This window comes from Trachinotus anak, unplaced genomic scaffold (genome assembly GCF_046630095.1).
Source record: "Trachinotus anak isolate AG129_WGS33_773 ecotype Australia unplaced genomic scaffold, CSIRO_AGI_Tana_v1 ptg000011l, whole genome shotgun sequence".
NCBI lineage: Eukaryota > Metazoa > Chordata > Actinopteri > Carangiformes > Carangidae > Trachinotus > Trachinotus anak.
In genome coordinates, this window is record NW_027273862.1 from 24,794,122 (window position 1) to 24,820,279 (window position 26,158).

The following is a 26,158-nucleotide window of genomic DNA, read 5'->3' on the forward strand; positions in this document are numbered from 1 at the left end:
GATTATGTCGGGGATCGCGACTAAGTGGCCGCTGTAGCTGATTTAAAAAAGAGACTGACAATGCCCATGTGAATTAAAAGCTAATTCTTGTGTAATTAAAATGCCGCCTGCAAATTAATTTAAATCTCATAATTAATGCCATTATATCATGAATCCTGAATATCATAATAAATGTAATCTAATAAACTCATCAACCAAAAATAAAATGAGCTCTCACTGTCCTTGGTTTGAAAACAAGAAGCTAGCCAGGAGTTTGGTGATCGCAACTTTTTTTTTTTTTTTTTTTTTTTTGCTCTATCGTTGAATAAAATGTCAAAGATAGTCTGTGTAGTGATCCAGAAGAGCTGAGAACACACATATATTCACATTGTCGTCTTATCTCAACCAAAAGGGGATTTACTGTGATTAGAAGACAATCTTTTTACAGCGTTAAATGTAAATATAGCATGACAAGGGTTGAACGATATGCAAAAAAAAAATCATATTGCGATTATTTTAACAGATATTTTGATTGAGATGTGAGTCACGATTATAGTGGGAATGGTCATTTCTGCATTTGACTTTCACAGAAAAATAAATAAATATTATGATAATGTAGTTTTTGCTGTGGCGTGTACCAAACAAGCATGTTCCCTCACATCTGGAGAATATGATTTGTAGGCAGAGGCATTTCTGTAGCACCAAACTGCTTCACTTATTGTATGTTGTATGTTTAATCAAAAAATTGCAGCTCTGCAATTTGGATAGTGCACTTGGCCATATTGTGATATCGATAGTATTTCAATGATTGTTCAGCCCTGGACGTAACAAAAGTTTACTATATCTGATGGAGAGCAACCTCTTGTACATGTCAGATCAACAACTTGACAAAGATTTATTGCTTCAGCATTGCAGCAATTGCCAAAGCCACTCTGGCTGAATTGGGGAGCCATACAATAAACAGTATGGTGTGTATATATGTGCATCCAACTCTAAAAGTCATAATTGTTTTAGACACTCACTCTTGAAAAACATCTCAAGGTAATATAATTACATTTCTTTTTTTATCCCTTTAGATAAAGCAAAAGGGGTATTTTTAGCGGCTCAGTTGTGATGCTGATTGGAGAATGAAGCCAGATGCTCAGTCACACACCAAGCCCTTGAACAGTAATAACACACTGCTGGTAACATGTTAGCCTGCATGGGATCAGAGACAGAGAGAGGGGAAGAGAGCATCTCTTTGTGCCTGTTACACCCGACTCTGACAGTCATTCCACTGACAGTATAAATGTTTATTGGTGGGTAGTGCTGCCGGAAGAAAAAGATGTCAAGACATGAAGTCTGTATTTTATAAAGGCTGTGTTTGTGTCTGCCTCGGCCTATCGTAGAATAAGGAACATAGTGGGAAAGAAGACTTTGCTGCTTGATTGTGTGAGACAGCATATGTGCTATATGTGGTTGAGAGCAGTCATTTCTCGTTAGAGGAATTCATCGTGTGTCAGTGTCTGTGTATTTGTTTTCCTGTGTCTAGCCGTGATTTGCATGCTTCACTGTTAGGAGACATGCTACTGCTGCTGAGGATTTCACGCCACTGTGCCGGAGCCTTCTACTGTCCCACAACGGCTTCTATACCCAATTCTGACATAATTGAAGAGTGTGTTTTGAAAGACAAGCATTTCACAGTTGATAAATGGTACTGTTTCAGTTTTTAAACAGCTGATGAAGCAGTGTTTGGGATGTCCCTTCCAGGTGTCCATATTAATTTACATGACATGTCTACTAACTACTTGTATCAGCCAGTGAGATGTTTCTCCCCCTCGTGAGCTGATGAAACATAATTGCAAGTGGTAATTTGCTCTTAGAAAATGGGAAGAACAGCTAATTTGAAAGATGTGCTGCTGTGAAAATCAATAGGAAAATCCTGAGCATGCTAAACAGAAAATGCTACTGCCATATGCCCACAGCACATCCTATGGTGTGCCCGGTGCCAAGCCCCAGGGTGCAGGCAGGAAATGCCATATTGGCCTCTCAGGACAGTTAGATCATTGGCTGCACCCCCAGGGTGTGGGCACATGGTCCCAGACTGCCTCATCCTCCTGTCTCAGTCCTTTGTCCTGCTGACATGACAAGCTGTACACATCTAAGAACCCCTTTGAGCCTTTTCATCAAGCCTTTCACCTTTACGATTGATGTTCTTGCTTTGATTGGCTTTTCTTGCCCGAACACAAAGGAAAATGCTGGAAGGTTAACAGTAAGATGATGTCAGACATGAGCACAGCACACCTGTGGGTAATGTAGACATTGAAAGTAGCCAAGAGCTAGAAGAGAGGGCAATTTTCTTAATGGCAGCCAATTAGAGGGACGGCTTGTTGCTTCTTACTACACGTTCAGATTGAAGCCAAGGAGTATTACCTATATCTTGGCTATAGCTGGATTGCCCTTGCTGGCCAAGCAGGGTCCCCTTAATATGATTAGGACGGATTATGGCGTTGTCTGCACATCAAAAGAGCCAAGACCAATTATCACCAATGCCTTTCAACACAACAGCCGCTCCTCCTCCCTCCCTGCAAACGTAGAAAGAAAAAGGAGAAAACAGAGCCCAGACGTCTTGTAACGCTCCAGAAGCTCCGCACTAATGGATGGATTCATCATTCATTCAGGCCTTTCATGTACAGTATTAAGCAGTGATGGTGCACAGTTGCCAGCGCTTTGGCTAGTCCCTAAAATAGATTGAGCGTCAGAGCTAATTATCCCAGTCCCAGAGGCATGTACGAACAGGTTCATATGACAGAAAATGTGGCGCGCTCTAAGGCAGTCGAAAAGACTGGGAAGCTGAAAACAAGCGCTCCATGCCTCTAGGTGATGTTGGTGAATATTTGTCGTTTTATTTTTTAGCAGGTTTTCAAATTTTTCTGCATGTTGTTGTAATAGAGTTTGTGTGCAGGGTACCGGCTACGACAGTTAGCTTTGCACCGTTTTGCTGAGGTGCCCATTACCATAATCCCCCGTCAGAGCGGGTCTTCCATTACCCCTTTGTGCTGTCTGTGCTCATGACAGGAAACCAAATGAATGTGGATAAAAGTAGTCCCCATGCCCCCACCCTTCCCATCTTACACACACACACACACACACACACACACACACAAAGCTTTGCCAAATTACTCTCATAGTTTCACTTTTCTCTAAAGTGCCAGAGCCTAAGCGCTTGAACAAAGGTGCCCCCTGGATCTCTACCACCCATCAAAGGCAGAGTTGGAGTCAAACCAGAGTCCTGTCAGGAGTCAAATGAAGCCATTAAAATCCCTTTTTCCACTGCCCCGACGTTCCCTTCTTTCTTTGTGTGCAGCCTGCACCAGAGAAGGCAAGGCATAACTCTTGTTGCTTACTCAAGGAATTGTTCCAGACATCAGTATACCCTGTTTTTCTTTGTAATAGTTGTGTGCCTGTGTTACAGTCTCAGCATAACACAGATATCTAAAAACTGCAGATTTCTGCACTCTGCGGGAGATTTGAAATGCAACAACTACACTATGGAGAATATCAAGTCATTTTTTAAGTAAAGGTTTGACCTAGTTCAACCCAGTTTAGCCCCCGAAACCCAAATGTAAATAAAGGTGTCCTGGGATGCATCAGTGGATCTCTCCTCAGTGACACTAAATTTCTTCCAGAACCACTCCCCGGTACATTAGCTTTTTCCTTTGTTTACTTTTGTCTGCGTAACCCAAACCAGCAGTGCAGAGTGGAGCTGTTACCTGCCTGCGAAGATAATTATGCTCTATGTTCTGAGCTAATTCCAATGGGCAGACCGCTCCTCGTATCGCAGGACTGCAGCTGCTCTCAGCATGTGCACTTCCAGCTTTCCTGCAGAGCTCGGTTTAATCACAGAACCTTTGCAAGCCACAGCCATGATTTTCCAATCCACTTGGGTGCACGCCACATGTGGAATTACGCCTGTATTGTGTTTATATACAGGGCACGTATGTATATTAAATGCTCTGGGTATACAAGTAAATCCATGGCAACCGTGTCAGCCCAACTGACATCACTGTGAGCGACTAACAGGTGAACACTCAATCACAATCCCCACAAGCATGTAAACAAGGGCTGAAGTGGCTTCCTCGCACTACATACTACCGCCCTGCCTTTCAGCTAACCTGCAGCCTGTAAGGGCAACATTAATAATTTAACCAAACACTCAGACGTGATGGAGCGGACAAGGGAACCCAGCGAGAAGCACTCTGGTTGAGAGAGGCTATTAAATATGAAAACTATTTGTGGTGACTAATACTATTTTTGTTTTCATAGAGCTTAAAGTCTCACGTACTGTAGCATCGCCTCTCCCAGCCTGCGAAGACGGTAAATTGTTTGATCAGGAAAGATTAAGCAGGAAGTGGCTGCAGTCGGGATGTAAATTGACTCTCTCTGTTTGCTATTACTGTGTAGCACACGGTTCTGGCAGCAGCACACGAACTTCACCCTGAATTTAACATCATTGTCGTCCCAGTTAATATCTTTAAGGTTAGTTAACAGTTTATTTGTACTAGTCGTTGCTGCTAATGGCTAATCTGCATCACTGAAACAAATATGTCCCAGCAGATGTGTACTCTGTTTAACCTCTGGCAGCCTAGCATATATTCAAACACACATACACACAGAGCCGACTGGGGACAGCAGCTACTTGTATATTTATACATTCATGGGGTAGCTCCTGCATGCTCCATGAAAAACACACACCGACACACACGCACACACATACACAAACACACTTACAGGGGGCCTTATTCTTGTGTTGAGGATTAGATAGGTTCAGGGCCAGGGTGCCCCTCTGGTTGCAGCTCTCGCCATGGTGTGGTGTCTGGGTGGGTTGGTGGGGTGTGCATGAAACCCTCAGGGGGAAAGACTGCACTGCACACAAATCATTACTGCTCATCAGTTGCTGCCACTCAGCTGCTTATTTACTCAGCAGCTTGGCTTGGCTGAGATATACAGACACACACACACACACACACACACACAAACGCACACTTACAGAAACATACCTCATTATACATTGTGGGTAAGGATTCGATAGGAAACACTGTTGTTTCTCAGTGATTTGTTGTTTGGGGAGGGATGTTTTGTAGTTTGCCTGCGCTGAGTGGTTCAGTACCTCGAGATGAATACACACAATTCATCATAACTTCAAAGTCTATTCATAATGCAGTTTTCACAACTGATGTCAGTGTGCAGTTTTCATTTGGGAGAGGGCTGTCAAGCCAACCTCAACATGACTGAAAAGTGTTGCTTCAGCGATACACAGGTCCCTATCTAATACCTCTCCAGTGAATTATTTATGACCACTATACCACATAAGCTATATGTAGCATATTAAATACAGAAATCCCCTCATCTTTTTCATGATTCTCCTTTGATACTGGTCTCAGTGACAGGATTGATTAGAGAGCTTAATATGGAGGCCAGTAGCCACATGCGACTGCCACATTTGAGCCAATAGTGATGAAACTTCACCCAAGCCTCAATGGTGATGCACTTCAGAAGTGAGGACTGGCGGGGGGTGACTTGAACCAGATTGCTCTGGAGGAGATTACATCTGCTGATGCATCTATGATATACTGTAAACACTTGCACACAAGCCCGGTCATGCTTGGTGGTCGACTGTTTACACACCTTGGCTGACAGATAAGAGGGAATTGCAGCTGTGCTCTGATCAAATCTGCCACAGGACAGGTCTGTGTCAAGTGCTCATGGTCTCTGATTCCTGTGTTTTTATTGTGAAGGGGACAGATAGATGGAGACAGAGAGGTGGGAGGGTGAGCGGGTGGGGTGGGGAGTGGGGGGGTGGGGTCGGGTTGGGGGTCCCTTTGAGGGGCTAAATCTCTTGCTTTGTGGATGGTTTTACACACACACACACAAACAGACGTGTGTGTGATCAGATCACAGAATGGAGCCAAGATACAATTCGGCAGTGTACAGGAAATGGGATTCATCTATCTAACTGTGACTCTGAGATGCAACAGCAATTGCACAGATAGCAATGTTTTGTCAGCTGAGCCTTACCAAATTGATTCTGATAGTATGTTACACTAGCTGCAGACAAATGAACCACCACCGAGGAAACAAGTAACGTCTTTCTATTGTTTTCATTCAGAAGTCTTCAGGTACGCACTGACAAAGGTGTGGTAAGAGACATGCAGTAACAATGAGCTGGAAATGAATTGAAATCTGCTACTGCTAGTTAGTTTTCTTGGCATAACGATGACCAAACTAGTGTATACTTGTCAAATAAAGATTGAGCTCTTGAATTACCATACTAAATATTTACACAAATGATACGACATATCGTCAGTGTTTGTTAGCTCAAACGACAAGGTGACATTTTTCAGTTGAATTCAATTACCGGTTTTACCGTTCAGTATCATGTCATCAGAAACATTTTGTTTGTAAATGTAGATAACGCAGGCTTAAGAACGAACATGCACCATATATTGTTTACTGTGATATTGTTACAAAACCGATTGTACGGTGAGAAATGATACCCACTGGGACTGAGTCACGCCATCCTTTTGTGGCTGCTGGGACAGAAGGCTCTTTTTTCATTCAGCTCTTATCTAAGCCAGACTGATTGAGGCCACAGCCATAATTCTCCTATACAAACGTGTAGATTTTTTTTTTTTTTTTTCTGTCTTTGAGATGCACACACAAACACACTGTGAGTGACGTTCACCTTCCTGTGTCCTGCTGCATTTTTTTTCCTCCTGATGTCTTGACTGCACAACAAAAAACCCATTACTCTGTCTTGTTGCCACATCACTGCGCCTCTTCCTCACCTGCAATATGATCCACATTAGCATCCGCAACAGCCTGGGCAGCTCCCGCTGTCCGAGCCGACAGGACTGAGAGCAGAGATAAGCTCACTCCGTAATGAGTGTTCAGTCTCTGTTGGGCAGGAAAAAGAAAGCAAGGCCTTGTCGTGCAGCGGTGTGAAATGGGTATCAACACAGGTCACACGCATGTACTTATGTCATACTCAGTCTCTGTGACCAAGGATGCATTTTTTGTTTGGGTGTGTGGGGATACAATGTTTTGTTAATGGCTGATATTTATGCTGTAGTTCACCTCTTCATGCCACCAGTGCCACAGCATTCTCCAAGCTCTTTTGTTGTAGCTAACAGCCGTAGAGACTGGCACAGGTCTCGCACTCGGCGGTGGAGCGCAAAGAAGAGAGAAGCTGGTCGCAGTGGAACAAAGGTGCAAACAAAGAAGTGTAATGGTTGAACAGAATTGCTTGAGCTGTGTGAAAAATGAATGCATAAAAAGCAGGACCTGCTGAATGAAACAAGAGGCGGTCCTAAAGGAATGAAGCGGAAAGAAAGAACGAGGAGATCAACAGATAACATCAGCACAAATAACTCCCTGCAAATCATTCTGCTCTTAACTCAGATTCGAGTAAGATTTACACTGCAGCTTAGCTTCACCTTTTTTTTTTTTTTTTTTAAACACATTTAACACCAGTCACCTCTGCACTGCCTGTCTGCCAAAGGGCATGGCACAAGGCCCCATGGTTCTAAAAGGTCATTTTGAAACAGAAACTAGGTTAAGTTGCTCATTTCTGCACTTAATGCACTGATTACATGATATTCTGCTTCCTGTCCTCCATCTTTCTCCGCTTTATGTTGTGGAAATAAATAGGAAACCTAAACAAACACACTTCATGTTGATTGAAACTCTAAATTGAAAACAAATCAAACACATATTTTAAAGGTACTTATGCTTTGAAATTGAAATATCTGTGGAGTCATTGGGAAAATGGGCTCTATCTGTCTACATCAGCTGGAAGTGGGATGAATGCAGATTTACTTTTGTTAGAAATTAAGTTCTTTAAGTGCATTTAAAAATGAGACAAATTCATTATTTTGAAGCGAGCTTGACAATTTTGTATACTACAATAATAATATCTAAAGAGACCTCCAGACCTCCCTTTATGCCTCACACAGCCTCTTCATTCTGTAATCTAACTATGCCCCTGGTGCAAACACTTAACCCCTGTAACCACACTTAACTCCACCACTATTACTGTACTGCCTTCAGATAGGGTTCCCGCCCTGAGCTCCTGCTTCTCCAAGCTGCCCTGGATATTCTGTCCAGAGTTGCTTGAGTTTTCTTTTTTCTACTTTTTTGAAGGGGTTAACATCCGGTTTCAAGTAAAATAGTAATTGAGCCTCCCTCCCAGCGTTGGCTTGAAGGCTTTGATCTCTCCTGTTCTCCAGTGTTAAATGGTTTCCTCCAAATCGCTGTGAACACACAGAGACTAGCTGCTCTTTTATCAGCAGCCTGCTAACAGCACCTCCTCGCCAGCCACTTTGAAGCCACAAACAACTCACTCAGAACAAAAAAGAGCAAAGGATGGCAAGTCCTGCATGTATGTGAGTGCTTGTACATATATACTTGTATATATCAGGGTAAAGACTTTGTTTTAGGGTTGGAGTTAGAATTAGGTTTAGCTTAGGGTAACTGTAGGCGTTGAAGTTAGGCATTTAGTTGTGATGGTTAAGGCTAGAGAATGCATTATGTCAATGACACGTCCCCACAAAGATAGTTGTATAAACTTGTGTGTGTGTGTGTGTGTGTGTGTGTGTGTGTGTGTGTGTGTGTGTGTGTGTGTGTGTGTGTGTGTGTGTGTGTGTGTGTGTGTGTGTGTGTGTGTGTGTGTGTGTGTGTGTGTGTGGTATATAAACATGTTGCGCATTTCTGAGAGAGAAGATACAAGCTGGAGGCCGTGTCAATACTTTGAGGATTTTTACTTTTTCCCTTTTCAGAGGAAAATAATTTTCTCCTTTATGTTCAAAAGACAGTAATTGTCCAGTGTAACAGTCTGTAAATGTTCAGTGGGAATTTGAAAGGGGGTGGCTGTGACTCAGCTTTCTTGTTGTAATTAGCTGAATTTGCATGCCGATGCTTATCTTAACAAGCGGAGAAATTGAGATAGTTCATAGATGTTTTTGTGTCTGGGGCTGGTAATTGGCATCAAGCTTATCAGAGACAGATTGGCCACACTTGACCACTAACAGGAACCTGAGCCAGAGAGTCTAGCTCTCTTTTATACAGCCTGTTCAAGGTGGGACTGTTGCACCTTTATTCTGCCTCGCCCTCCTGTATAAAAGGAAACGAACACAGAATTTGGGGTTGTTGATGTTGTTCCTGCCTTTGCGTGGGCAGTGGAGGTGATCACAGAATCAGATCGACATTTGTGTAAAAGGGAGAACCAGCATGGTGGTAAAGACGCCGACACTGTTGTGTTACACCTCACACCTCTGGATCTGGAACGCAGGCATGCAGATCTAAAATCACACATTATGCCGGCTTGTTTTGGTTCAACGTAAACAAGCAAAGGAGCCAAAAGAGGGGTCTTCTTGATGGCAGTGTAGCAGGATCTCTGTATAAAAGGGTCTTCTGATCAACTGAATGGCTGAACGTGACCTGCAGCCGACTTGTCTGATGTGTGTTGCTCTATTATCTTCCTGTAAGAAACGCTGCACTTGAGTGTTACTGCTCTGTGTCCCCTTCCTTTCTATTGTAATTGAAACAAAGGCACAAAAATGACAAAATGACAGCAGTCAAGGGCAAAATAGGCAAAGACCCAGACTTTGAAATCCAATGCTGATAAATTGCCGGGTGTTTGACTTTGCAAGGCATACTGGATTATATTGATTTTTCTTTCCTCTGTGTGTGTATGTGTTTGCGTGAGTGAGTGTGATGGCAAAAAACCAGGGGCAAGAGAATGCAATATTGTGTTTCATTAAAAAATCTATAGGATATCTCATTACTTCCACATGATTTTTTTAGTATCAGGGTTGGTGGGAATGGGGTGGAGCAGGTGGGTGGCAAGATGAATGTGCTTTCCTGTCTCAGATGACTATCTCATCTTTTGTTGTTCATGGAGAAAGTAGGAACTCAGCTCAATCTGCCCAGTATGTCAACTACTTCCTGGCCATGTTTGCCCACTGCTCGCTGATTTTATGACTGTATCAGATTACCCGTCCTCGCATGCTAACTGAAAACTTCTAAAATCACAAGGTCTAGAGCAAATCTGGGTATGTATTCCATATATACAGCACTGTATCATATGGATATCTTGCATACCAACTCTCTTTATTGAACACACAAAGCAGTTCTCTCTGTCTGTCAGACTTTGAAATGACTCTGTTTCCACTTTCTGGTTTATTTGAACGATGCTGTAATGTTCAATGGGTCAAAAGGCGATATGCATTTCCATTCTTCATCCTCTTTAGGAACCAGAACCCCATGGTTCAAATTGTTGAGTAGCACTGTGTTGTTTTCTGGAAGTATTGTAAGTGTGAAGTTTGTCTCAACACCTGAGAGTTAATTTTAAAGAGCATTTTACTCAAAAACAGCAGATGCTGGCATGTGAGGGGTTTTTTTTTTTTTTTTTTTTTGTTTTTTTTTTTTAGCACTTTCTCCAACAACCAGAAAAGGTTAGCCCAATTCTCAAATCCTGACATTAAGTGATGGTTTTAACCTTTACTCTGACTGCTCTACGGGTACCCATTTTAGCCCGAGAAACATGCTGTTTCTTGCTATTTTGCCTTCCAATTATTCACTGTGAGGCGGTGTTTTTGACGTCCTCTTACACTGCACCCTCGCACCGTCTCCAAACCAGCTCTCACAGTATGCCCGTCTGTGTTGCTGTCGTCTCAGCGGGCCAATCCTTCATCGTGGGCCCATGGGGAGGCTGATAAGAGGGGGAATTCGAGCCTCAATCAGTGCTGGTTAATTATCACAACCGGGGGGAGGTGAGAGAGGTTTCCCCGTCTGCCCAATCCCTCCTGGATCTCTGTCGCCCCTTCAAACACTCTCATCTCTTGGAAGCTCTTGTCTTGCATTATTCAAGTGTTATTTCTCCCTGTTTTGGTCCATCCATGTGTTTGTGGTCAGTCAAAATGATGAAATATACTACAATGAAATAACTAAAATACTAAAATAAAACCTAAGCGTTAGAGGGGGATTTATAATTTGCTAATATTTTAATTCATACTTTTTTTTTTCTTGTGGTATGTTTAATTAGATGATAGTTTGCTTTTGGGGAAATGTCACCACTTTTCCCAGGAGGACAAACACATGTATACCCGTACATCACTGCAGTTTTAATGACAGGTGAACGGGGACAGACGCCTTGCTTAGTCCAATTACTGAGTGTCCGTGGGATCAAGTTTAATTAAGAGTTATGCAGTTGTGAAGTCGCTAATTTCATTATTAAGAGCACAGTTTGATTACACTCACTTTACCTGCACGGGCACGGTGCAGGAATACAAGTATGCGCATTTCAGAAACATGGGTTCCAAATGTAATCGTTGTAAACATGGATGAAAAATTTATGCTACACTAATGAGTGCAAGGCATGAATCACTTAGCATGGCGGGGCTGTTTCCCCACATTTCAGAGGAGCTGTTTGTCTGCTCGCTGGTCAGCGTACTCTTTGATGCACTCAGAGATGTAGAAAAAGGGATCTGTGATTGTGACTGACAAGGCTTTAGTAAGTAAACGTAACTAACTGGATTCCCCAGTCATGGTGTTTGACCTATTAAAATACACAAGAATTAGTTGCGACCAGATTTTCTAAGGCACTGTTGGTTCTTCAGAGGTTCAGTCCTGTGACAACGGAGCTTTGGTCTTATTTTGTCTAGTGCTTCAACGAACACTTGTTTTTAGAAAACTCCATGTTTGCAGTTTTTTGGCAATTAATCATTTAGTCCATGACATCCATGAAACAATGACAAGTGATGATCACAAACTTTAAGAATTGGAAAGAAGTGATGCCCTCAGGTTCTTATTTTGTCTGAACAACAGTTGAATATTTTTAGCTCACACAGTGGCTGGTTTATTGTGGACAGTTTTAGTGTTAGAGCTGGTTTTAAGTGACAGCGAGAGTCCCATCTCCAAGGTAGTCTTCAGCCTCTCACTGCAGAACAGGAAATAGAAGTCAGTGTGTGTGGTTATTTAGGAAAGAGCGATTAGGTGCTTATTGATCACTGTCATACAATTCCTTGTCACCATTGCTAAATACAGGGTTCAAAGATGAATAAAAATCCCTCAGTCAGAGTCTGCACATTGGACACGGGGGGTTATATTTGATGTTTTGCTGCACTCTTGCACTCAAAGCATTTGCTAATCCTATTAACCAGCAAATCATTTGAGTAAGATATATTTCTTCATCAGATTAAAAAGAGGCTGATATTTGTATTAGACTGACATTTTCTGGCAGTATTCAGTACATCCAAAGCTGATGTTGTTGCAGTGACCCAGCTGCGCCTCTGACCCTGTCATGTTTTCTCCGTGCCTCCAGAGTTTTACAATGGCAGAGAGCAGACAGGATGACAGAGAAAAAATTGGATCCTTTCCTCTTTTAATCTGCCAGTTGAGCGGGTGCCAGCGCAGGACAGCCAGTGTACGCTAGGAGCCCCAATCATTTTGTCCATCCCTTTATGGCTTGGCCTCAACCCTTATTCTCATCAGCTGCTGTGGGGAACACTTAGAATACCAGAATTGGTGGGTTGTGGTGTCCCTTATCGCAGCATGTCTGGCATTGCTCCTGGTGTCAGCTCTTAAAAGAAGACTTGAGGGGCCACATTAACTCTGACAAAGTTCTGTCACAAATCGGAAAAGAGAGTTCCTGTGTCATCCAGCCTCTCCTGTACTTCAGGTTATCCTTGTGACTCTTTGCCTTTAATATTTTTCCTCAAGCCAGGTCTTTTCTCAGGTGTGTGAACATCAGCACTCCAGAGAACTCATATGACTTTCTTAGCATTAAGAATATTAATCTATCTAAATGAATCTGCCGCCTTCTCCTTTCTTTTCTATTACCTGGTAATGAAACAGGTGTCTCCTCTCAGATCTTCACTGTGTCAAGTGCCCAAATTTCAATTTTAATAAAAGGAGAGGAGGTAAGCTAGCCGCCTTAACTCAGAGCAACTCCATAATAGAATCTTTAAAGGGACCTTTGTAAATGTCCTTTGATTTCCCCCCTTAACAGATGCATACCTCAAATAAAGCAAGTCAACTGCAGCACACCAGAAACTCGTCCCTCTAGATTTGGTCTCAAGATCATTGTTATTTCCCTGAGGTGTTTCTTCGTGACAGATGGGCTTTAGAAGGGAGTTTGGAGAGACGGGAGGTGGATGAAGGGTTCTGCAGAAAAAGAGAGAGGGTGAGGGATGAAGAGCGGGAAGTGTGGGAGGGAAGCAGAGACAACCATTTCCATTAGTGTCATTAAAGCGACCCTGACGCTGAGGGTGGAAGGACAAACAGTGGAGGGATGGAAATAACGGAGAGGCAGCAGCTCGGTGAATGAAGTGCTCAGGTTCATTACAAAGTGCCTTTCCCCCGCCTCTATCTTTACCTGCGTGAAAGGTTTCCATTTATCCTGGATGTGCTGTTAATGATTTTTTACTCTTGGCTTGTTGTTTCCTTTTAAAGGTCTTAAAGCTCCAGAGGCTTTAAGACCAGAGACACAATATAAGGAATACAGAGCAAAGAGTGGGAAAATCATATTCCTACTTTTAAGTAATTATAACAACAAGAATTAATATCTATATTACTCTTTAGCCTTTTAAAGTGTAACTACCTAGTTACAGTGGTTATAAATGTCTATCAAGTGTGTTTACTTTCAGCATGTCCAGGATTTCCTTGTCCTGAAGTCCCAACCACAGAAGGGCCTTTGTTGTTGAAAATATGACCGGTTTTGAGAGTGGTCTGCTCTGTCTCAAGAGCAGCTCAATAAAGAGAGTAGTCAATATGGCCGCTCTCAGATGGTGAGTCAATGAGGGAGGAGGCTTCCTGCTGAGCCAAGGGTAGAAAAGGAGAGAAAAGGGGGTCTTTGTGTGGAAAGCAGACTCTCACCCACTTCTCTGTACTGCCTTTTCTGGGATATTGCAGTTAACATTAACCCCTTATATACAGCCTGTTCAAGGCGGGAGTGTTGCCCCTTTATTCCACCTCGCCGTTTTGTGTAAAAGGTACAAACTCGGATGAGGTGGGAATAGTTGAAGCCAGCAGCGGAGGAAGCCACAGAGCTGGATCATCGTCAGTGTAAAAAAGAAGAGGCGGCATGGTGGTACAGATGCAGACGCTGCTGTGTTACGTGTCACGCCTCTGATTGTGAAACACAGGCATGCTATCTAAAATCACATACTGGGGCGTGATTATGCCAGCTTCGTGTAAACAAGCAAAGCTGGCACAATGGAGGGTTTTCTTCACGGAAACAGAACAGGATCTCTGTTTAAAAGAGGCAATTGAGAGATTTACTGTGTAATCTACTGCAGGAATTGTAAACTGTGGATGTGTTGGTACTGAATTCTTGTCACACAAGTGAGTTTACTGGCTGCTGTAGACTTGGCACAATTGGTGCAACTCCTTTTCACAGTTTTCCAAACCCTCGAGCAAAGAGATCTTGGCATTGTGGCCTACAGTCTGTGAGCGCATTACCTGAATCCGCACACATCTCACCCCGACAGTAAGCTCTGTAACATATGAAAACTTGCTTTAGCACTGGCTCAAGATGAGAAATCCAGCGTTAGTGCCATGTCTTCAGTCTGTCTCTCATCTGAGAGCAAGGGGAAACTGGGAGTGAGAGAGCCAAGGCGGCATATCAGGCCACCACCTTAAACTGGGCTCCCAAACCTTTTATGACTGCTGAGCAAAGTGGATTCGGGACAGCGGTAACAGCCCATACTTATCAAACAGACAACCTCATTTTCTAGCCCCTTGCTCTCTGCTCCCTCATTCTCACTGGTTGCCTGGTGGAGGTTCCTATTTTTCAAAGACAAACAGGGGCTCCCACACTGCTGGGCCTGAATGGATTAGACTTCCCACACTGTAATGTGGTTTCTGACACTTTCTTCTTTAACTCTGCAGCTGTGTTGTTAAAAGCCTGCAGTGTTTCAGCACTAATGAATCCTGGCATCAGGATGTGTGTGTTCTCTGTTGCAACTGTAAGAAACATTTAAGGGGAAAATTAATCTTATTTTGGGGTACACTGTGTTACTTACTGAAAAAAAAAACAAACAAGTTATCTGGACCCACGCATGTTACTGATGAATACATCATGATCACAAGACAAAAAAAAATTTTCTGTACGAGAGTCAGAATTCCCTATTGTTGTAAAATTCATCTCATCTCCTCCTCCTCATTACGTGGTGTTTCAGCGAGGTTTGGTTAGATATGTTCTCTGGCCTTTGATGATGTATGGGAACATTGGCTGTGTTGAGTTTTCTGCCAACGAGCACCTCAGAATACATCAAGAGAACACAGCTCGTTCTGTATGCGTTCATTACAATTCTTTTCAAGGCCTGCAACTTGCGACCTTGTTAGTTGCTAACAGTGAACTTTTCCTCAGTGTTGATAAAAGTTGAAGCTTTAATCTAGTTTTTGTCTCTTGTGAAAAAAAAAAAAGAAAAAGAAAAAAAGTTTTGTTTTTAATCAAATGCTGTAGATTAAGATCATTGCTTCCTGCTAACATTAACCTTATCTGGCTCATTTAGCCTGCCTCATTATGTTCCTCATGCCTTACAGGACAGAAGGTTTGGGCGAGTAAACCTTTTAATATCAGATACAGACACTGACTTTATGAAATACAACTTCACACATAGTTTCCAGCTTCTCATTACTCTCTTAAAATTGATTTTCAGAGGCCCTCATTGGTATTTGGGCTTTGTTGGTTAGTTAGAAAGTTAGAAATATGGTTTTCTGTCTTGTCCATTATACCTGACTTTCTCAACATTGCCTGAGCCAATTTCAAGTAAATGAAATCTTGACTGAATTCTTAATACAGGAGGGGATCTTGCAACTAGATGTAGGCTCATGGCTGAATTTATTCTGGGAAGCTTTTGTTACCATATCTGGTGTCTGAATGCTGCTGAAATGGTAATGCAAAGAATTGATTAGGAATTTGAATAAATAAAAGCTTTCTGTTGGCTGATTGTGCCTTTTTTAGTCTGCACATAGTGTGTCTAGCATTGATCCCACTTTATTATGTTATTGGAGTTTAGACTTTGACCACTACCAGTTGCATCAGTGTTTTGTTTTGCTTGTCTGTCGGCATGTGTTTTTATCAGTCTGCAGTTTGACTGGCACTGGTGGTGTTAATAGAGTTTTGAGGGAAATGGTTCCAGATGGAGATAATGTGGATGTTGTGAAAAATAGAAGTAAGTTGAGTTGAGAAAGAAACCAGCCCCTCATCCTGCCATCCGCCCCTCTTACCCCCTGGTTTATCACAATCTCCAGTCCAATCTTCTCCCCCTGCCCTACTCTGCTGACTGAATGTTGTGTGTGCAACTGAAAGCAGATGGTTCACCATTTTGTCCGACAGTAAAGCTAAAGCTAAGCCCCCCCCCCCCAACCCCCCCAGCTCCTATGATGGGGATAAAAAGCTGCTAAAAGCAAGTGTTTTGGCTCTGATAGGATGCCGCAGGACCTTCAAGCCCATTCAGTTTCCTCCTCAGATAGAGAGTGGCTGAAGATGGTCTTTTGACTGGAAAAGAGCCAGACTTGGGCCTGGAAGCTCTGCCCAGCCCACACACACACACCCACTGTTCCAGCAGCGTAAAGCAGAGATGATTAAGCATGCCATGGTGCCTCTGGTCTGCAGGAGTGACGAATTCCCCCCACTGCTACTCCACTCTGGTCTCTCTCCATCTGTCATGTACACCATCGGTAAAATACATTTGCTGGGGTTGTCACATTCTGCTCAATATGTACACTGGGCCGCTCTGAATTTATTGATTTCCTGGAATCAGCTGGGCTCCTCAGTCTAATTTAAAACCACTCTTTTACTGCTACAAGTTACAGTTGAAAATGGGATGTGCTGGCTTAGGATGGTATATTTCAGTCCTTACTGCTGTTTATTCACTTGAGTCTCACTCCACTTGTGCCTGAAGGGTTTTTTCAAATAAAATATTGTATGTTTGAGCACTTGAGCATCAGCAGATCTAATAAAGTTTGGTATCCTGAAATTTTACTTTGCCTCAAGTCAGTTGCTGTAAAAATGGTGCTGTAGCAGCTATTAGAAGATGTGAGTAAGATGTAAAGAGATGGGTTTAAAACAACTTTTTGTCTGTGGTGAAGGGACCTTGCAGTCTTGATGCTTCAGTCAGAGTGGCCAAGGTCCAGCACTGTCCATTGAGACTGTGTGAAGGTACTTTTTCCCCTTTCTCTCTCCTGGTCTTCTCCATGAAGGAATTGCTGTGGAGACAATTGCACAGCGTAGTCCGAATGCTATGTTTGTCTTACATTTATTCCCTCATGTGAAAATAGAAAATATCTATTCAGTGCAGTCATTTTCTGCAGCGTTTTGCTGTAATAGTTTGTGCTTTCAAGAGAACTAAGTGCACTGAGGACAAGCAGCCATATTGCCACCGTAATGGGCAACGCATTACATCGCTTCCCTCTTTGGATCTCACACTAGGGACTTGGCGCCGCAAGGTAGAGAAATTACCTCCCAGTAGTTAAATAGCTCAACCACTGACATAGCATCTCTCTTCCTCTCTCTTGTTTTCTGTCTTTCTATCTCTTTCTGCTCTCGCTCTCCCCTGGAGATGTGCCATTTCCTTAGAAGAGAGCAGGCATATTTTAAACTGCATTTAACATTCAGACACTTATTTCACTCCGTTCGTTGCATTATTAAAACACCTTCATACCTCCTTAATTATTTGTCCAGCGCTCCCCATGCCTGCAGAACTGATAATTGGTGTTATTTATCTAAACAATACCACTGTGTGACTCTTAGGGTGGGAGCGCCTGAATAATGGATGAGGACAAATGCAAAGCAATTGCACTTACTCTGACTTTGGCACTATCCATGTCAGTGCAATGTGCAATGTTGTGCTGGAGGAAAGGAAATGGCAACCACGTTCCAAAGTGTTTACTCCTTCACTGCTCCCTCTACTTAAAATAATGCAAGACGTGATATTAACTTGCCGGGGAGGCTAGACTGGGTTAAATTTGTCAGTTCCTCTTGTCCAATTCCAGCGGGGCTTGTGGTTCCATAATGAAAAGCCTCTTGGAGTCTCTGGGACAGACTGAGGCACAGTGGCTGAAAAGAAAGAATGAACAAAAAGATGTTTTGCTTCGGGAACATTTCATTGAGTGTTTGGGGCACTTGGAGTCCTGTAGTGTACTTTCATTTCAGCCACCAGCCGGTGTTTTTTTAATTTTTGTGGAGTGAGTTTTAAAATGTGCCATTGAAGCTGATGACGTCCTGTCACTTGTCTTGTGGCTGAACTCAAATAGCAGTCTCATATTCCACAGTGTTAGTCAGTGTTTAACAGCTTTTTTGAATCCTCTTCTGCAGAATAAATGCAGAGGTGTTCTTTTAAAAAGTCATTTGCACTCGTCTGGGTGAGCAGTTACATACACTCGGCTCAGTGTTATGTTTAGTAATACATCACAACAGGTCATGATGGCACTTTTAAGATGCAGATGCTGTCATCTGCAGCGAGCATTAGATTTACAGTTACAGTTAAGTTCCACTGATGCAAAGCAGACAAGCTGCTATTACAATCAGATGAATAATATCAACATTAGCATCAGCTGCTGTGAACATGGAATAGATCAGTTGTTTGACATTAATAAGATTTTCATTTGATGTATTGCGTTTAGCTGCGCGGGCGTGAGTGGTCCTGTTCTCAAACATTACGTAGCATCTGTGTGGAGCATTCAGCTAAGATCTCTGCTCTCCCTACCTGTCGCCCTTCAGGTTCAGCAGTGCAGCCCTTCATCCCCTTCTGGTTCACTGTGGAGCCCCAGGACACACTGGCCATTCGGGGCAGCGCGGCGATGCTCAACTGCTCGGCCCACAGCGACGCAGCCACGCCGGCACGCGTAGAGTGGAAGAAAGACGGCACCTTCATGAGCCTGGTTTCAGACGAGAGACGACACATACTTCCCGACGGCACGCTGTCCTTCACCCACGTGGTCCACTCGAAGCACAATAAGCCTGATGAGGGCACCTATCAGTGTGTTGCCACTATCGACAACCTGGGATCCATTTCCAGCCGGACGGCACGCCTTTCTGTAGCAGGTGAGTGCTGCCGGATTTATCCTGTCCTCCTTTAACACCATGGTTAAAAATACAGTTGTAACTGTAGACTGTGGTAAATTGTTTTAAGTGTTGTGTTTGCCACAAGAGTATGCAAAGAGTTGAGTGACCTCATGAGCATCACACACCCATCGTCCACCTGCGCAGGTGTTGGCTAAGCTTGTGCTGGCTAATGAAACCTCTCTCAAGAACCATATGACTGTGTGTAGAGTATGTGGTCGATTGATAAATGAAAACACCCTCATGTGATTTCTCACCAAACTCCCAGTAAACACCTTTACAGCACCTAATGAGCTACAATAATTGAATATACCTGTGTAGACGTGTGTAAAACAAGGTCATAATATTAACTGAGAAATAAAAGTGGTATGTAAAATGTATATTGCACAGCACAAATAACACATAGATTAGACAAATAACCTTTTAAAGAACAGGCTTTGTTACGTCTTCTCATTTGTAACTTGATGTCAGTTTTTAAGAAACAATGGAGGAGAAAGTACATTATCTACTTGTGCTGCCGGATAAATTGTAAATAGTACTGTAGTGTAATCAAAACCTTTGCAAGTAAAAAGCTACTAATCTTTAAATGTGTAGAAAAGCCACATTTTCTCCTCCACCACAGTTTGTTTTACACAGCCACAGTTCGCGTTTACTATCTAGCTAATTTAATTCTAGCTAATTTATTTACTATTAGCGTTAATAGTAAATCGTTTTGAACAAGCTAAAAGGAAAGCTTCCCTTATGTAGACAGCTAGCTTCATTTACCACAATTTTTTGTAAACTTCCAGCTACAGGCTGAGACAGCAGTGTTACCTGCAGGCGACAGCAGCAGCAGAGGGAGGAGGAGATGACTAATGTCTGTGTTCCTCATTCAGCTTCACTCTGTTTTCATGTCAGGAATATTATTTAGTGTATTGTCATTTCACATAAAGTGACTCTGCTGCTTATTGTTGCTGCTCCAGAAACTAATTTTGTTTATATTAAACATATATTTTAAAGGTAATAAGAAGAACCGATACGAGTATCAATAAAGAACCGGATAAGCTGTACTGTATCGATGAGATAAGATAAATATAACATTATACAGCGACGCCTGATGAGAGAACCCCCACTGTCTCTTCACTCAACCTCAACTTAAGCCTCCAGACACTCAGAGAAAAGCCTGCATTCACACACAGCATGAGAAGGTTTGACTTGTCAGATGAATCAGATGAATCCCCGGCTAGCCACCAGCTATCCTCAGATCAGTTGTCGCCAATTAGGTGGTGACTGTGAGGTTAGCTATCACGACGGTCGAGGAAGACATAGGAACTATATATGCACACTTTAATATTTGTTTATTCATTTAAAGTCATATCTTCTTCGCAATATTGAACAACGTTATCACACGTCTCAGTTTTTCTTCATATCATGCAGACTTATGGTGTAAAAGATTTCATTCGTTAACCATTTCTTTGAAACAGCTTTGCTGCAAATGCACACCTACATAACACGTAGGTGTGAAAAGGTTATATCGTTGCTTTCACTTGTTTTTTGTCCTTGAATTGCTCAGCCATTTGTACTTTTCATTCTGTAAATTCCTTCACCTTGCTGGAGCCTGAATGCGTTGCCCAACTGGATAAATACTAGTAAAAGGGTCTGTTTTTTTTTTTTCATTACTAGTCCTACGATGTGACCTTGTTCAGTTTGGGAACAGTAAGTGACATAGGATTATTAGGTGTTTTGAGTCAAGCCGTGCCCCGAAATTCAATTTGCGGCTGGAGGAGCCACAGAATGCATTTACTGTGTGCTCTCAGCTCAGCAGTGCACTGCCAGATTTTAAGACGCTGGAGAGAGGCCTCTTGTTGACAATGGGATAGTACAGTATAAGCCTCTCAGATACCTTGGAGTGCCTGTGTGAAGTTACTGTTGCTTTTCATAGGCTTTTGAATTACAAATTAATGAGCATTTCCATTGGAGAGATTGCAAATATTTTTCCCACATCACTCATCACAGAAAGGAGATTTGTGCTCAGTCTGATGTACAAATAATATACTTTCCTTTAACGTGTGGTTTAGCCGTTTTCAGCCTTTACCCAAATGATCCTAATGTTGAGGTGATAGTAGATGATTAATATCTGGCTTTGTATGTGTGGTTGTCATAGCTTGCTCTTACTCTGTCTGACCTCATGGTCACCATGGCGATTCAGCCCGGTAAATCAGTGCACACTAAAGAAAACAAAAACACAGGTCAGTGTGTGTCACGTGTTGGTGTATGTGTGCAATGAGTAAATGCTGGTGTGCTTGCACATGTGTGCATCCTTTCAACCACAGCTGGACAGTAGCAGGATTCTTCCTGGCTCAGAGGTGGGTGGAGGTGGCTCAAGGGTACACTTTTTACAAGCAATTTCTTTAAGGAGTTAGAATGAATCCTGAGTAATTTCTAAAAGGACAATAAATAATAACAATTCAGTAGATGTCACACCTGCACACTTTAATTTTAAAGACTAAATAAAAAAGGCTAATTGAAAAAAATAGTCAACACATCAATCAAGAATAAAAATAATCTTTTCTTTTTGCCCTACATCAAACCTTTGTTGCCTTTGCGTCACATTTATAAATTCACTGTTAGTGTCTCTATTTTCAAGTGAGGAAAGACAAACACTGCCCCAATGTCAAAAACAGTGGACTATGTTTTTAATCTTTTTTTCTTTTTACTGTTTTTTTCCTTGTTGTCTTTATCTTATAATATCTGAAATACACAATCTTTAATTACTTGACTCCTTATCCTGTCTTCCACTTCGACTCTGATCCTCTGTCACTGATCCCTTCCACTTCTTGTGGTTGTGCTCGACTTTCAGACCTGACAAATTAACCACATCTTGTCAGTAACATTTTAACCGCCTGAAATAATCAAATGATTTCCTGCCCTCGTGATTCTCCTCCTCACAAACTCGCCTTAAATATAACGTTAATTTAGGGATGCAAAAGTGACAATATTCTCCTTTTTGAACAGCTACAAAATGTCAGGGCAAATATCAGGCCGCCTAACACACTGTAGGGAATAAACAGGTGCTGTTTGGAGGCGGTTCCTTGAGGTAGGTTGCAGTTCTTTTCTTCTTTTTTGGAAGTTTTCCCAGTGCACTGTGCTGATTACGACATAGCGCCACCCCATCTGTGTGATGCTGCAACTGCAGTTACAAGTGACAGAAATCCACTGAGTGCAACGTTTTAGAAAATAGTGTTTTCCATGAAGACACTCGTCAGAGTTTTGTCGAGAGCTGGAGGCAGCATGAAATTTGAGGGGAGGTGGCCACATCGTAATTCTCCGTGCAGGAAAAGCCCTGCAGTAGACAGTCCATCTCAGTGCTTCATCAATACCTCACTACAGCTGCATCGACGTATTATGCAGAGGAGACTTGTTTAGTTCCTCTGCCAAGATGTGCTCTGCTATCAGACTGCCTCACAGCCAGTGGGATCTACCTGGGTCAGCCATGATGGGATGTTAGATTCAATCAGTTTCTACTTGAGGAGTGGAGCAGGTGAAATCTGTCAGCTGTTATAGGCACACACACACACACACACACACACATACACACTTTTCACATGGAAATTCACAGACATAAAAGCTTCAACCATTGTGCACATGCATACATGCACAAGGGTTGAACACATTACGCTGTTGCATTTATGGTTCCACTTACACACATACACACACATGCACAAGCACTGATGTATCTCCAGCTGGCTGGCAGGTGGCCAATAAAAAGGTTAATTGTGGTGTAGAGAGAGCAGGCCATTAGGCCGGCATCAGACCCAGGAACGATGGTGCAGGTGGGGGTGGAGTGGGCGTGACCTCTCAGAAGTAATGATGGAATGAGTCACGGGTGGCTAGCGTGGCAGGGAGCATATCTGACAAATACCGAGGTGATATAAGGGATTGATTACCAGGAGACGTGGGGCTCATTCTTCCCAAGGTAACACCTCCACTTCCACACATTGCTACCATCACCATCAAAGCCACGGCGCTTCACTCCTCTGCTTCACTCCTTGGCTTCACCTCTTTGCTCTCTTCAGGTTTGCTTTGCTGGTGTTCACATGTGCACAGAATGTATTTGTAATCACTATACAGTTCAGTGAGTAGCACAGGATCCATGTGAACACCAACTCATATGCTTTGGATGGTAAGTGTAATCACACTAAAATGCGCTGGAGTACGACACGTCGTAGAGACTTGAGCATCTTCAGCATGTCTCATATCACTACATCTGAAGGAAATCACTTTATAACATACACACACACACACACACACACACACACACACACACACACACACACACACACACACACATATATATATATATATATATATATATATATATATATATATATATATATATATATATATATATATATATATATATATATATATATATACAGCTCACTGAGATAATGTTTATGCTCATTTTCATTTTCTTTATAGCGACAGAATAAACACTGAATAGATTAATGCCACATGTAGTTCTGATATGCAACACTTTTATAATTAGTCACAGTGAGCTTGACAGTATGTTGATTATTCTTTACCAATCCTTGTAACCATAATATGACTTGTTTAATAAATAATAATTGCTGGTGTTTAAATTAACACTTTGGAGTAGCACTAGAATAAGTAGATTAATCAGCAAGCAGTCAAGCATCAGAGACACTTTGTCAGGTGAAAATGCACGCTGGTTATAACGCCTCACGTGTGAAAATGGTACTGAAAAAGTCACGGTAAATTGAATATTTAGGGCATATTTCCTGTTGAAAAGACAATATAAGTAATTTTATGATACCACTGTGAATGAAACCTGTGACACACAATTGTCAATTACGAAAAAAATTAGCTCAATCCAGCACCAGAAGGATCTCTGACCTCCCGTTACGATCAGTCTAATGTGATGAATATTTCATTTTTATGTTATTATATAAATTCACTATCTACTGCAAACCATAATGGGTTTGTGGTTTTTAGGACAATCATTGTTCTCCAAATGGCCTAGCTTTGAAGTCACTTTCATGTGTAAATGCTAACAACTCTCTCTGCCTTGTGTTTCATCTTTGCTCCTGCTTTGTCATCTAGTCTGCCTCACTCTATTCAGATACTGTGGAAATACGAGCAGACTCAGAAAAAAAAAGGGGAGGGATGGGGGCTGGTGGCTGGTGGCTGGGGGCTGTGGCCTTGCTGGCCCAATCTTATGTATTCATTTTGAGTGTCTGTAAGAGAAAAGGAGGGGGATAAAAATTATAGGGCAGGGAGCGAGCAAGGCGGTATACAGCAGTGATAGCCAGGACACAGAGCAAGACGCGAGTAATGAGAAATCCCACTGTCTGCTGCTCTCCCACACAGCTGTCCCTCCGCCCATCGGCACACTTTGAGCTCAGCCCTCCTTAAGAATAGCTTGAGGTGAGCTCCACCTCACTGCCACTTAATAGGGAAACCTCAAAATAAGAAAATGGAGAATTAATTTAGCCTTTTCTGTCTCTCTCCCACTATCCTGCATTGTCTTTGTTTGGTTTCCTTTCTGGCCTCTTCATATGTAGATGAGACACTTATCTGTTGAAATATATCAGCTTTTTGTTTTAGTTTCCCCCCATTTCTGCCCTATCTGCTCCTCTCTGTTTTGCTTCTGTTTTTCCCTCTCTCACCTATCGGCTACTGTGCTATATAAAGATAAGGAAAGCCACTTATCACTTTGCTTTGATATCATGTTTCACTGCAATCTAATTTCTCCCTCCCCGAACTAGTAGAAATTGTAAAATGAACACCAACACTCCTCATGTGTCATGTGTGTCGCCTCATATTTAAGCGTGCTCATCCTTTGATAGAGTCGGACGCCCTTTGAAGGATTTAGGGGTGTTGGCAGAATCTTTAATCCTTTTTTTGATGTATTTAATCTTTTTTTAGGAGAGGGGGGCGAAAAGGGATCATTTCGTCACTATTGCACTGGAAGTCCTTTATGGTATAGTAGGAGACACTTTGTTGGACATTTAGTTGATTAATTCAGTTGGCATTTTAACATATCGTGCAGTATTATGGGTTAACAACATTAAATGGATGTCATCGAAAAGTAAAGACATTCATTTGGGATAAAGCATCATAATGTCCCACATGTACTCAGGTTGCTATGGTTAGCAGGGTTTTCTGGTAATACTTCTTTATATGTGGCTCCTAGAGCATGACTACACATTCAGCCTCACTAATCAAATACTTCTTTTAGTGACTGAGATGAGCAGAATGGAAATGCTGCAAACATGAATGCATATGTAGCCTAATATGCCCTAATAAGTTATAATTTACAGTGTAGGTGTTTAATTGCATATTATCACAATGCAGCGATTACATAACAATGATTATGTTCAAGCACAAGCTGTCACTCTGCAGGCCTTTCAGGCATCACTCCTCTGTGCTTGAACTCACATATGTACTGAGGCCTGTGTCATTTGTTTTGCAAGCTAAATGTAATCTGTGCTGGATTCCACCATCATACACCTGACACTCAGGTTATATTCATTGTAGAAAATTGTGTTGTATTTAAAGTTGTTTCTAATCTTTTGTCTGCACCATCTGTGTCACATCTCATATCCTATCCTCTTATCCTTTCTTTCATACACTTTATCTCCCTGTATCTGAAGTTAGAAACTCTACTAGTTAGTACTCTACTACTTACTAGTGGCAGCCTAGTGACCTACACCTCAGAAATATCACTCTTGAGATTCATTCATTAGCCGATTGCAGAATTCAAAATCAGTGCGTTTACATGCACATAAGCAGCCTGTCAGCTCTCTGCAGTTACGTGATGTCTGGGCACATTATGTAAACAAGAAACTGGTTGTTGTTGTTTTGTGGTAATGCACTTCAGAGGGTCATGGGCAACACAACCATAGAAACCTGATGTTTGGGCAACAACAACCTGAAATGAAAATAATTCAAGTAAGTGAGTAATATAAAGTTTCCTACCAAAGCTGAGCAGTAGGATGTAAAATCCAAACCTGACATAACTCTTTAAACCTCAGCTTGAGTTATTTCGATGCCTATACCCCGTTCTCT

General features: G+C 42.1%; 1 protein-coding gene across 11 annotated transcripts in view; it reads left to right on the plus strand.

Moving 5' to 3' along the window:
- neo1a (neogenin 1a) overlaps positions 1–26,158 on the plus strand; it is a 155,789-nt gene that overhangs the window by 36,457 nt on the left and 93,174 nt on the right. For all 11 annotated transcript variants that reach the window (XM_071489231.1, XM_071489222.1, XM_071489221.1 and 8 more), the window contains exon 2: positions 18,746–19,069. In XM_071489231.1, the coding sequence (XP_071345332.1) occupies positions 18,746–19,069 (324 nt within the window). The remainder of the gene's footprint in view (positions 1–18,745; positions 19,070–26,158) is intronic.